The 13,771-nt window shown below is 34.1% G+C and overlaps 1 protein-coding gene across 6 annotated transcripts in view; it reads left to right on the top strand.

Moving 5' to 3' along the window:
- Positions 1 to 13,771, top strand: part of FMN2 (formin 2) — a 202,216-nt gene that overhangs the window by 114,794 nt on the left and 73,651 nt on the right. For all 6 annotated transcript variants that reach the window (XM_083831936.1, XM_083831934.1, XM_083831935.1 and 3 more), the window contains one exon: positions 9,081 to 9,142. In XM_083831936.1, the coding sequence (XP_083688062.1) occupies positions 9,081 to 9,142 (62 nt within the window). The remainder of the gene's footprint in view (positions 1 to 9,080; positions 9,143 to 13,771) is intronic.

Here is a 13,771-nt window from a genome sequence, read left to right on the forward strand (position 1 = left end):
CTTTATTATGAGGGATGAATTGTGGTTGCTTCATCTCAAACAAATGTAGTATCAAAAAATCAAGAGGTTCAATGATGGATTGGAAAAATGATTAAAGACTGGAATGTGTATAAGGAACATGAAAAGACTGGGGACTGTTCAGATGTACTCAGGGTCACAGAGCAAAGTAACACAATTCAGAGATCCTGCATTAAAAAAAATAAGTTCTTTCTAGAGATTATTATGATAGAGTAAGAAATAAATGATTCTTTTTATAGTTTGAATAATTTAAACCTAAACTTATTCTTGACTTTGCACTACTGTAAACCTAGGTTTCATCTTTGCTATTAGACCTATTGGACGATTATAAGTAAATCTCTTCCTCTGCCTCCTGCATTTTGTTCGTCTTGATCATTTAAAATGAACTCTCTGAAACATGAAAGAATAAGTTTACCTTTTTGATTATGGAATGGACTTCTCAGTGAGCCATGGCTTTGTTTATTTTGAGCTACTCAGATGCAAATAGATAAGGTGGAATTAACCCAAAAAAACAGAAAATTCAAATTACTTAAAAACAAAACAAAAACATAATTAAAGGTCTAAATTAGCATGTATCCTGAAGTGTTTGAATTTTTTGTGTTCCGGACAAGTCTTAGTGACTTCTTCCAACTGTATTTAGTAAGAGATGCTACCTCGTTCTACATACGTGCTTTGTCAATCACATTTACCAACAGTAGTATCACAAATAGTCTGTGGAACTCAGTGATGTAACGTCATTGAAATAGGGATCAAAAAGAAGTAGGATATGTAGGTTTCTAAAAGAAAAGTCAAGTACTAACAAACACCCATGAAGCCCAAATTTTATTTCGTTTGACTCATGAATACAAAGCTGTACGTTATCTGTCTGAAGACAGATTAATACATGTCAAACCTATTGCATATCACGTGCAGCTGATCTGTTTTTGCAGTTTGTTTTTATAATGTATGCACTGTAAATACATACTGTCACATAAGCATCCTAAAGATATATTCTTCAGATATTCTGTTTTAGTAGTCTCCCCACCAAAATGTTATAGTTGATAGGTGTGACAAGTCTCCATTTGAGAACCTTGAAATGGAACACTTGTGGTATGATATACTACCTTAACCAGAAATTGCAAAAACATAGTACGAGCTGATACTGAAGTAAGCACCAATTAGCATTGCATTTTTTATAGCTGTAATTTTATTTACTGTAACAGAATTTCTTACATGTAAAATATATCCATATGTCAATGATGGTTTTATATAAAAATCTTGTTCATGAAACACTTTAAAAAGTACATTTAAGGGACAGAAATTCTATCTAGAAAAAAATAAAACCCTTTTATATGCATAAAACATAATTTAAAAAAAATGTATTAAATTGGTCTTATATCATTTGCATTTGTGTACTGTAGCAAGCCTTAAGTAGTGTTTTTAGAGTTATGGTAATCCTTTCCAGTTTGAAAAATCTTGACTCCCGCCAGTCAATCTTGCACTTCAAATTCACTCCCTGAAGACCAGCCCCTGGCAGGTTCTTTGAGACTGTTTGCTCTTCTATGCATTATAGTTTAAAATAAGCATAATCTGGTAAAATGCCAGTCTTTTTCAACCTTCCTATATCCCACACCCATGTTTTTTTCACCTGTCTAATTTAAACAAAACTTATCTAAACAATTAAGATAAGCATTGAAGTGTACTCTCAATAGTCAAATCAGCAAAACTCTCAAAACCAGAACTGAAATACAATCTCTCTAAATTAAACAGTCTACAATGGCAATCATGTTTGTATTTAAACATTTTATTCTGAAAGGATTACAGCATTGGTCTCCATTTTTTTTCCTGCCTAGACAAGAAGGCGACATACAGAGTCAAACAAAATATATTTGTTCTCTAAGAACTGAGCTTGCGTACTCTTATAAACAAACTGTATAGGTGTATGAAGTCAGACTTCACATAATCAGTAACTCTGTCCTTAACGTTATAGGTAATTGTTTGAAAGGTATGTAGCTGTTTATATTAACTATGTATGGTTATATATTTTGTTGTATGCCTCTCTGTGTTTATATGTATGTTAAAAAAAAAAGCCTCTATTGTTACAATTATTATTGCTATGTTTTTGTAGCAACACTATAGAACAATAGAAAATACTAAGTTCTAAAAAATTGACTAGTATTTATAACAGAAGAAGCAATGCAAAAAGTGATACCAAAGATTACTTCTTAATCAAGTCTCTTAATTCTGCTACACCAGATTTTGAAAATATACATTCTTTGTTAATTGATTCTAATTTTATTGCTTCCCAGAAACTTAAGTGTTCTTGAAGTTATATAAAAATGTTAAATTCTTTAAAACAAAACCAACCTGAAGCAACAGCTCAGCTTAATCAACGTCTTCTGCTTGAACATTTAGTATGCTGTTCTGGCTTCTTACACAAGCATTAGATCAAGGTGAATTACTACCACAGAAGAACTGTGTGCTCTTTCTTGCCTCTGATCCATGCCATGTGTACTTGTCTTGAAGATCCAACCTACGTTGTGCTATGTGTACTTACCTTTACATTCTGAGAAGGTTGAGAGTATTTGCTAATAGGTAAACATATCACAAAGATACCTAGGGCAAGCAGGTAGGTAATAATATAAAATTGTTTTACTTTATGCTATTTCTGTCCAGTGTAGCTGACCATCCATTATCAACGTTATTCATTACCCTACCCGTTATCAACATTTTTTCTCTAAGTTGTGCAAGTTCAGGTGCTTCTGTTTAAAAATTCTTTTATTTTATTTAATTTCTGAGGATCTTTAAAATGTATGTATATATAACCATAATCCTTGTGTGTTTTGCTGGAGCTGCCATTAGCCCAGGGGCATTTTGTTTTACACTGCATTTTCCATATTCCATTTTTATTTCAAAGAGACTCATTTGAGAGTTAAATTTCTGCATTAGGACTTCTGCATTTCCCATAATTGAGATGAAGAAGAATCCCAAGAGAGCAGTAGTAGTTGTCAAGTTTGTGGAACTATCACAGACAAAAAATGTGCAGTAGGCCTGTGTTAGGTGAATGATGCAAATAAGCTCATATGGAAAAAACAGAAGAAGATAGCAATTCTTGAAGCTGTGGTTTTATTATGTAACCAATTCAATGGCTTGAATGCAAATTTTGCAATTTAGTTGATCTTAAATAATATTTAGTTGATTTTTTTTCGATTACCTTGATATAGCATCATACCATCGTAATCTTTCTGGTAGAAAAGGAATTCAAGGCACTTTGATCTTCTTCTAACTCTCTCTTGGCTCCTTATTTATTTATTTATTTATTTTGATGAGAACATTGAGGAAGACACATTTAGTGTTTTTGTTTTGCTGCTGCTTCTGAATTGGGCAGCTCACCTGTCAGTCATTCTGAGGAACACGATGGAATTGTCCATGTTGAGGCTTCTGTCTGTTTTGCTAGTATCTGCATACATGGTGTTTTTGCATATTCTTTCAAATACGTGTCAGTGAAGGTTTCTATTCCATATGCAATAAGTAAACAAACCGTTTATTGTTGGTTTTAGTTGTTTGCTTTTTTTTGTTGTTGTTCGGAAACATTTCATATTTTAGAGCAGGCTATATATGGTTTCGCACAAGTTTCTTCTCTCGTGTCAGAATTTTTCATTGCTTAAGGTTTTGTCAGTGATGTTGGTTCTGATGTTGCTTCTACTGATGTTGGTTCTGACCATTTAAGTTTACAACCTATAGAATATTCTTGGAGCAGCCTTTTTTAATCAAATCCAAAATCGTTCAAAATCATTCCTGGGATGTAGATGGTCTTATTATTAAGGAGCAGAATTATCGGAGATGGAAGTTAGGAAAAGGTACCTTGGATGTTGTAACTTCTCAGTGTTCTGTAGTCTTGCACCTTAGAGTCACACAATGTTGGAACAGCTTTGAACCCCCTAAACTAGTGCCCCACCCACTATGGTGATTCTCTGCTGTACAAATAGGAGGTCCATCATTCAGTAAAGAATACTCAGTCTCTGTAACCTGCTGAAGTGATTCTTGCTGCTGTTTGACAAAGGAGATTTGAAGTCTTGGAAAGATTCTTGGTGTTCTCCTGGAGAATGGGAGCAGATGTGAATGCAAAGAGACAAAAATGTGCAGGAAGGAAAAAGGAGTGTCACCTTGGAGTGATACTGATGTTTTTTGGAGAGTCATGGAAAAGGTAATTGCAGTGGAAAACAGAATGAAAAATGGTGGTGGTTTGTTTGTTTTTCTCCCAGAAGCAAGGATCTGAGTATAGCAGGATTGGTTCAGAATTCCTTGTGCAAAATTGAGGTGTCTTTGCTTTAGCTACTGCTCCTCCATGAGGAGATAAACTGTAATCTGTAATCAGTCAAGTGGAATTTGGAATTGCTCAGTCAGCTTTGGTTGGACAGCAGTGTTTCTGGGAGGCCTCACAAAGAGGTCAGTCACTTCTGGATAGAATCCTAAGACAGAAAATCTTAAGAGTTTTACTTGGAAAGGCCAGAGAAGTAGACAGTAATTTGAAGCTTACTCTGAGAAGGGAAGACGAAGGACCAATGTTTGGACTGAGTATCAGTCTTCTGATAGTCAACTATAAGCAAGATTGTGCCTGATGAGAGTTTGACATAAAATTTGGATCCAAAATATTGTGTTAAGTCTTTTTCTTATTCCTGAAATTCTACTTAGTGACATATTTTGATTTTTGATCATTTTAGAAGGAAGAACCTACACTTGCAAACAGAAAAGAATTTCCAAGTGCTGGCTAGCTATAGGTAGCAGTCTTTTCTCTTACAGTTTATGTAAATGTTAATATTGTTGGATTTAGATTTGTAGTCTAAGTGTAGATTTGCTGTGTCTATATTGGCTGGCACGTTTGTTTCAGTGGTAGCTGGTAGTTCACATGCTCCTAGATGTACAAACGATGTTAATGATCTGTTTTACAAAACAAACAAAAACAGAGCTACTTCCATTTATAGTCTTTCAGAGAATACAGTTTGCATTCTACACCTCCTTGTCTTCTCATGTATTTATTCTTCAGGATTATAGTTGCTGGCAAAAGCTTTGATCTCATTGGTGGCTTGGTTACGTACTATATTCTGCTGAAGGCATGTTAGTGGTGATTATTCATTGTGTTGTTTTTTTTTAAATGTCTGTGTTCCAAATTTTTTTTTTATGCATATGGGAGAAGGTCTCTCTGTTCTCTGAGTTCAGCATGCATCTGAATGTAGTCATGTTCTTTACAGTAATCTCTTTTTTTTTTAGTAATAATATTATTTTCCTGCCAGGTGAACTTTCCTCCATGGTGTCCAGCCAGGTTTGCAAATTAATATTACTAGGAATACTAAATCTTTATCCTTTTGCATAAATTTTGTTAAACCTCCAATTTGAAACTAGTATCTAGGTGAGTTTTGTTATTGTGTATATGCATGTTTTTTCTCATTCAATTTATGTTGTAGAAGTACAGAATGCAATTAAAACTCTTCTATTCTGCTAAACTTTCTATATTCTTCTACAGTTGTATAAAAAAAGATATAATTTCTGTCCCAAAGATACCAGTTTAAATTTGCGTAGATTGTGACAAAAAAAATAAAAATATCAGGAAAGTTCAAGACAGAAAAAATATTCCTCTAACTATGTAGAAATTCTTTATTTTGGATACAAATCTTTTGAAATGTTCTCGTTTTACTCCTCTGCCCTTTATAGAGTCAAGCAACCTTTTGTGACTGCTCTTCAACCCTTTTTTTCTTTTTACTGGGTAGATTTGCTATAAACATCTGTTGACCAGTGCTTGCTTTAATAAATAAATAAATTTTGGTTTGTAGTTCCTTTCATTTTTATCTGTGCATATTTGTCTGTGTATTTGGATATATTTGGTTCAAATTTCATTTAATAGTATCTCTGTGTGTACAACTACACAAGTATATATAAATTATATATTATTACTTATATATTAATATATATTTATTTATGTATAATATTGGATAGTATTATATACATTGAGTAATTTTTCTGTATTAGTGCTTGAAACTAGTGCTGGTTTTATTGACGGTGGTGACAATACAAACACAAGAAAATAGGAATTAGCGGAACTATTAAATCTTGAATGTAAAAACAAAATGCTTGAATTTGATTTGACTAAAATAAAGTTGTTTCTATGGGAGTAAAAGGCAATAAATATTCTCCGCTGCTGCATTATGAATGTAACCAAAAGACTGGATGATGTGCTGGCTATTAAAGATTATTTCATAGTAGTCAAGACCAGGGAATGGCAATGTCAACTGCGAAACAAACAAAAAAAAAAATCGCCTTCTACAAAAGTGATACGGGTGAACATATCCATTGACTGCAAGACTCTTAAACCCTTCTCCAGATGTTTACATCCAAATGTACTCTAAGTGTAACACAGTTCAGTAGATCTTGAGGGGAAATTAATGTTTGTCTATATTTTTCTTCTTTATTTAGTCACCATATGGAATCTTTTGGTTAGATATTTAAGTTTGTTTTGTGTAAACATGCTCATTGTGTGGAGGGGACAATGGATATATTTAGCTAGTTAGCTTGGCTGCAGAAGAAAACATTGTTTTATCAAATTGTCTGGATAATGGAATTAAACATACAACAGTTGTGATTTGTTTTTATGAACAATCATGTTCTACTTTACAGTGCTGCAATATCACCAAGAAACGGAAGTTCATCTCTTGATTTCCAAAGAGGGGAAAAAAAGTGGTGAATATTGAAAAAATCCTAGTGGGATATTTGAGTGCTATTTAGGAACATATAGATCTTTATATATAAACATTTTTGTCCTTTTTTTTTTCACAGCAGGGACGGGGGAGGAGGTTTGAAACAGATATACTAGGATCTAATTTCTCCAAGTTCTTGTCTCAGACTGATTTGTTTTAAGCAGCTCCCTGAAGTATGTACACTCTTCTGCATACCTGTTTTGTTGAAAGTACACAGACCTGGCACCATTGTGTTTGCCAGGCATTCTCTTATCTCGTGCAAGCATTCAAACAAAAGTGTTCTATTGCTCCCTTAAGTAATCCGTGGGTGATCTTAACATTGAGCAAAAGTCAGAACAGGAACTTATGTCATATTTCTTAGTGCAAGAGCAGACAGTCTCTGGAAGGAAGGGCGATGGGGGTAGAGCAGGCAGAAGACAGCCAGTAAGTCAAAATAAATAGCTGAAGGGTTGCAAGTGTGTTCATATATAAAAACATTGTGTAAGCTTAAGAATGCAAACTGAGTTTCACAATGTATCCTGTTTTTAATAGAGCTGTTTGTATACATGCTTTGACACGTGTTTCCTCAAAGTAGAGGTCTCTAACCAATCTAGACACAGTTTTTATTTGCACGTGCGTTTTGGTTTCCTGTTCTCAAGGCAAGTTTGACTTATTTTAAAGCACATAGTTATGCCTACTGAGCAAAAAGAAATATCAAAAGCTACATACAGCACCTTGTTGAGAGGGCATCTTTAAGTCTGTTTAATAATTAAGAGCAGATTTTTGCATGCACCCCCTACCCCAAAACAAAATAAATAATGTGTTGTTTCCTGGACTGTTATCTGGTACATTGCTGTTATCTTTCACATTCTCTTATTTTGTGGTAAGGGAAAGATGGGGGGAAAAATGGGAAAAAGATAGGGTTTTGGTTTTTTGTTATTTCTAAACATTAAAAACTTTTGTAATTGTTTTTATTATTATTATGTCAGCCCTAAAACCTAGTTTCATGCTTTCCTTATAGATACAGTGTACCCTGCTTAGTTTGAGATCAACACTACTTTGTTTATAATTTTCTTATACTGTAACTAAAACTATGTCTCAGGCCTGGAAAGGGAGAATGTGATGAGTCCCAGACTCAGAGTGGTATCTCTAAATGGTTTAAAACAATCAGAAACCAATGAACTTGAATTATATTGTCTGTAGTCTTTAGGTGTATACACAGAATTTCTCTGTGACAGTTAAAGACATGGATTTATAGGACATAATACCCTTGTGCTGGGTTGCTCTCACTGATCAACATTGCAATTTCTAGATGAATCTCACCTAGGGGATTATTGTACTTCCTGTATAAGTACATACACATACATACCACACATCTCATCACAGTAGAGGTAAAAAATAATGAAGGTCAAAATGGAGAAAAGATTGCTATAGTGTGATTTAAAAAATATATATTTTGTTACCATCACATACATTCTAATGCAACATTCTAAATTTCAACTTTTAAAGTCTGGATGAGGAGAGTTAGATTTATTTGTCTTGTCAGTGAATTGTCAGTGTGCTTATAAAAATATACAAAAGGAAAACAAAAATTACTATGTTTAGAATAATTCTTGCTTTGTGTTAGATAAGAATAATTCTTCGTTAGTTTGCACAAATATTACCTATGCCTCAGTAAATGTTCCTAATATTAGTGGGGAGGCAGGTTTGTGCTCCTAAAAGTGTCCCTAGATTTTATTTCCTTTGGTAAGGGGTAGTTAGATGGAAATCACTCTCTATGCTTGTTGAACCTGCTTTTTGACACTGAAAAAATACAGTATGTGTGTGGCGCCAGAATTGGTTGGGAACAGGAAAGGCATATTTTGTATCTGTACTAAACCTGTCGGCTTAGTGCATAGAAGACTTGACCCTTGTCAGGTGTCTTGAAGTTAACTGGCTGACTTATGGATTAATCAGGTTAAGACTGAAACCAACCAGTGACAGGAATGAGCTTTGTGTGTGTGCGTGTGTGGCTGTGGTGCAGATTTGCAAATTTTTATAATGCTTTCAGTCAGACCGTGAAAGTCTGATGTAAAGCTTATCTCTGATCTCTGGCTATGGCCATACTCGTGGGATCGTGTGTGTATGTGTCTGGGGGAAGGGAAATGAATTCTTTAACACTAGACACCTGGCTCTACCAGGTTTCTAGCCCATAGTCTTAGGAATGGCACTATTCAAGGCATTAATAAAGTTAAAACCCTTAAGCTGTATGACCACTAGGTCATAAAAACTATTGCTGGGTATTGTGCTCAGGCTTTCTTTCACAGCTGGATTATCATCTTGACAACTAATTCTTTTTTGTCTTTTTTATAGCTGTTGTGAACTTGGACAATTCTGTGGTTGACCTAGAGACCCTTCAAGCCCTGTATGAGAATGTGAGTAATCAGAGGAAGTCCATAAAATAAAGGAATACTGCAGGTCCATATGAAAGTATTTTTGGCTTGCATCAGTAACTGTAAGAAAGCTGTAGAACGTGTCTTATTTTGAAGTGACTATTTTGTCCAAAGCAATGAAAATAATAATATGCAGTTGAACTGTATTAATAGTCTTCATGTGTTTTATACAGAGCATATGTATTACTTACAGAAACGTGATCAATTTCTAAATGAGAAATGAGTTGTGCTCCTTTTTATACCCTTGTATGTACTTTTGGGTAGGGCAGTCTTTGGTCAATAGGCATCAGACCTTGCACTCCAAGACTTACCCTAGTAACTTCACTAATATAACAATTTTGTTCAATAAAAAACATTTGTTTTAATAAGAACAACCATTTCATTTGAGGAACTGTAGTTTTAATTGTTATTTCAGAGTTTCCTCCAAAATAATTTCATCTCTTTGAAAGCAAAAGGCTTACTCTAAGTTAATGCAGTGAAAAGTAGGAGGCTTCATAAATGACTGGTGCTTATCATCAGAGTATGTTTGACTACTAGATATGCAAAATCAGGGATTCAGAATGTACTCAGGTATGTTCAAAGACTGGCTTTAGAAAGTTAAGTGCAAAACTCAATGAAGTGGATTTCAGAAGCACGTTTCTGTCTTCAGATGAGGCCAGTAAGCATTATTGTCTTCTTGGAGCACATTGCCTGGAGACATAGAGGTCTGGATAGGTATTTCCAGAAAGAGCAAAGAGGCTTTCTATTTACCCTCCAAAACACAAAGCTGTGCACAACAGAATGGCATTAAAAATCAATGTATGATATTGTATTGGACTTTTTATTTCCATCACGTTTTAATTTTAATAATAAATTCCTTAATTTGCACCTTTCCAATTTTGGGGGACTTTTGGGACTCTGTTTTTATGGCCTACTTTGGAATGATTTATTAATTTCTGGAATTTCTCATTAATTAAACACTTTAGGGCATGAAAAGAGAGTTAATAAGCTCTAGTCCTCTCTGAGTGGGGGTTGCAGGGAAGGAAGCTTGTGATTATCTAACAAGAACTCAGAAGCTCTACAGCTCTTATTTCATCCCTGAAGAATTAGCTCCCTCAGCACTCCTAAAGAAGATAATGACCAAACGGAAACCTGTCCTAACTATGCCTCCGTCCCACCCCCCCAGTCTTTACACTTTAAACACTTCTCATCCTTATTCCATAGCATTTTTGAACAGTCCTATGTTATTTCTGGACAAACCTGTATTATTCTTTATTTTTCCTTCCAATATTTAAAGGGGGCCTACAGGAAAGATGGGGAGGGACTCTTTGTCAGGGACTGTAGTGATAGGACAAGGGGGAATGGTTTTAAACTAAAAGAGGGAAGATTTAGATTAGATGTTAGGAAGAAATTTTTTCCTCTGAGGGTGGTGAGGCACTGGAACAAGTTGCCCAGAGAAGCTGTGGATGCCCCATCCCTGGAAGTGTTGAAGGCCAGGTTGGATTGGGCTTTGGGCAACCTGTGCTTTTTTTTTTTTTCTGGGAGGTGAGGCTGGATCTGAGTGATCTTGCAAGTCTCTTCCAAACCAAACTATGCTATGATTCTATTGATTTTACATTATTTTTAATATGCCTCCTTGCACAGCTATATCCTGTTCTACACATTCTTTAACATGTAAAAAAAAAATAAAATATATAAGTAATTTGATATATTACATATGCACGATTATGAGAGATTGAGTTGTTGGAAGTATGGAATAGATACTGCCCTGATGATCAGTTTTTTGCAAACTTCACTCTTTTGTGTTGCATTAGACTTTTTTTAGTTTAAAAAGTAGTTCTCGTTTGTTGCTGAATATCATTTGTGCTAACAGGATATTTTTCAATCACTTTCTTAATCTCATCTGTAATATACTTCTGAATTCTATTATAATGGATTACCTCCAAATTTGCAGTTTGCTGAAATACCAAATGCTATTATGCTCCTTTTGTAATAATTTTTGCTAATTACCGAGAATGTCTAGGAAAAGTTGGCCTAATTGAGGAAAGTATGTTAGTTTGGGGGAGACTCAGAAAGATTGAATGACTATAATATAGACTTTTGCTGTGAATAAAAGATGTATCAGCCCAACTTTTCACTATATTTGCTTGGGTGCAAGAAAGCAGGAAAAAAAATACATAGTCCAATTCATTTGGAGAGACCTTCATCAGAGGAGCTGAATCTTGTTGCTGGATCCTCTGGTAAAACTGATTGAAAAGAAGCCTCTTATTTTGTCGTTGTTTATCTTTGATTACAGATTGAAAATACAAACAATCAGATCTTGGTAGCTTCAGTAATTATAAAAATACTGTTCAATTAAAAAAAAAAAAGGTGAGCAATAGGTGATTCAAGAGGGACTAACATGTTTGACTCCTCCCTTAATTCTCAGCATCATTCTGTGTTGCGGGTGGGGATAAGGTGCCTAACTCTGTTATATTGTAGCCATTAACCAAATTTTTAGTTCTTAGGGTTTATTTATTGAGTTTGATTTTTTTTTTTTTTTTTCTTCTGGATATTTAAATACCTTTATACTAGTTCTAAACCTTTCTATTTGATCTTTATGGAACATATGGCAGGATTTGTTTTACAGTCTCCCATCATAATGTATTTTTTCTTCCCCCTGATTGCATATGTCTGGCATGGTGCTTTCCCTTCTTAAATGTGAATGAAATCTGGGCAGTCTCCAAACCTAAACACACCCTAATTTCAAAAACCGCAGTCCCGAGGGCTCAATTCCTGTTTACTGAAGAATTAAAGTCTTGTTAAACCACAAAGTTACTGTATACATCTTAGTGACTTTTTATAAATGAAGAAACTCACACCCCACCAATGACCCAAGCTCTCAATAATTTATTTAATAGTATTAACTGGTACTGGAGTTAGTGAGAAAGTCTTTGTTACTGCAGTCCTGTCTTGTACAGTGTCATCGTTCCCACATATGGTTGTATAGTTTTCTTTATAAAGCTGTTCAGATATGTGTTGACAATTAACTATGTATTAAGACAGTATTAACAGGAAAGCCTTAGTAGATAAGGCTACATGTGAAACTTTAATGTTCTTTCACAGCTAGCATCTACCAGAACGGCCTTGTGGGCTCAGTTTTTCTCTGCATTTTATTTTATTTATATTTTTTATTTATATCTTATAAACATACATGTAATGCACTTTAAATTTGTGGTTTCTCTGCTTTATATACAAAGAACTCCAGTTTGGAGTCAGGCAACAGTCACTTAATAATTTACCTTTAATGAGCTGCGTTCCATTTTACCGTTTTATCATTACAATACTTTTTTCTGTTTCCATCTATTTTAGAAAGATTGGGGATACATTTATCACATGATATTATAAAAAATATTTTCTGCAGATTATAAAATTTTGATTTTTTTCAATTTGCTATGAGGGTGGGAAAAGAGAAATTGTTACATCCCTACAAACTCCTTAAGATATATTTTTTTTTTTCCAGGTGCCCTGTCTGTTTAGAGAGGGAGAAGGCAGATAAAACTGAATACGGTTATCAGTTCACTATATGTGTTTAACTATAGTGGTTATAATGAGAAATAAAATTATTTGCAGACAAGTGAATATTCACCTTGAAAACAAGTAGCTTCTTAGCAGACATTTTATCTGAAACACCACTACTTGAAATCAGGTTAGGCTTAAGGCCTGCTGTATTTTCACTGTATTGTGAAAATAAGTATATAAAAATTGCTTGAAAACTGTATCAAAGGATTATTTCTGCTTTCTGCATTTGTTCGTTTAAAATTGCCTTACATCACAAATTCAAATCTCTATAATTTCATTTGACTCCTCTTACATTCTGTTCTATCCATATATTTAAAAGACAGCTCAGTGCTTTCAAAAACCTCTAAATGCCTTTTGTAAGAACAAAAGCATCAAGAAGTTTGCAATGTTTGCCTCCACTCTACCACTAAAATTCAAACCTTCTCCCCAATTATTTCTTGTGATTTTTTTTTAACCAACGTTTAAAATGCTACATCTTAACATTTTTCAGCAAGTTAATACCAAACTTCTGATACAAGATGCAGCTTTAAAAGAATGTGATAGTTGCTATTAATGAGGATATCTTTGTATATCTGTTTCATTTACTTTTGACAATGTTCTTTAGACAAGTCACTTTTGAAACGTTACATTCTTTGAAAACCAAGCTGACCAAAATACCACCCAAAAATAAAAACAAACAAAAATAAAATATAAATAATAATAAATGCTTTCAAACTGATCTAAGGTCAGAGCTAAGGTTCTGTTGCAAGGAGAAAAGTACAGGAAACAGCAGATTTATGTTGAAAAGTGGAAGTATGGCCCTTACCACATTTTTGATCCTAAATAAGATTCATAAGATTCTACACTGGAAAAAGTGGGAAAAGAATTAAAACTGAAGCAGCATGTCTTTGTGGTCTTTCTATCAGATTTATGCTGCCTGATTTTAGATAAAATTAACATAAAATTCTGGTATATTACACTGTTCTGTTCTATTTATAAAAAAACAACTTGAAGGAAATAAAAAGCATTGACAATCAAAGAGGTGTTAATACAATCAGATTAATGAATTTTATGGGATATATTGAATGTTCT

This window comes from Anser anser (assembly GCF_964211835.1).
Source record: "Anser anser genome assembly, chromosome: 3".
NCBI lineage: Eukaryota > Metazoa > Chordata > Aves > Anseriformes > Anatidae > Anser > Anser anser.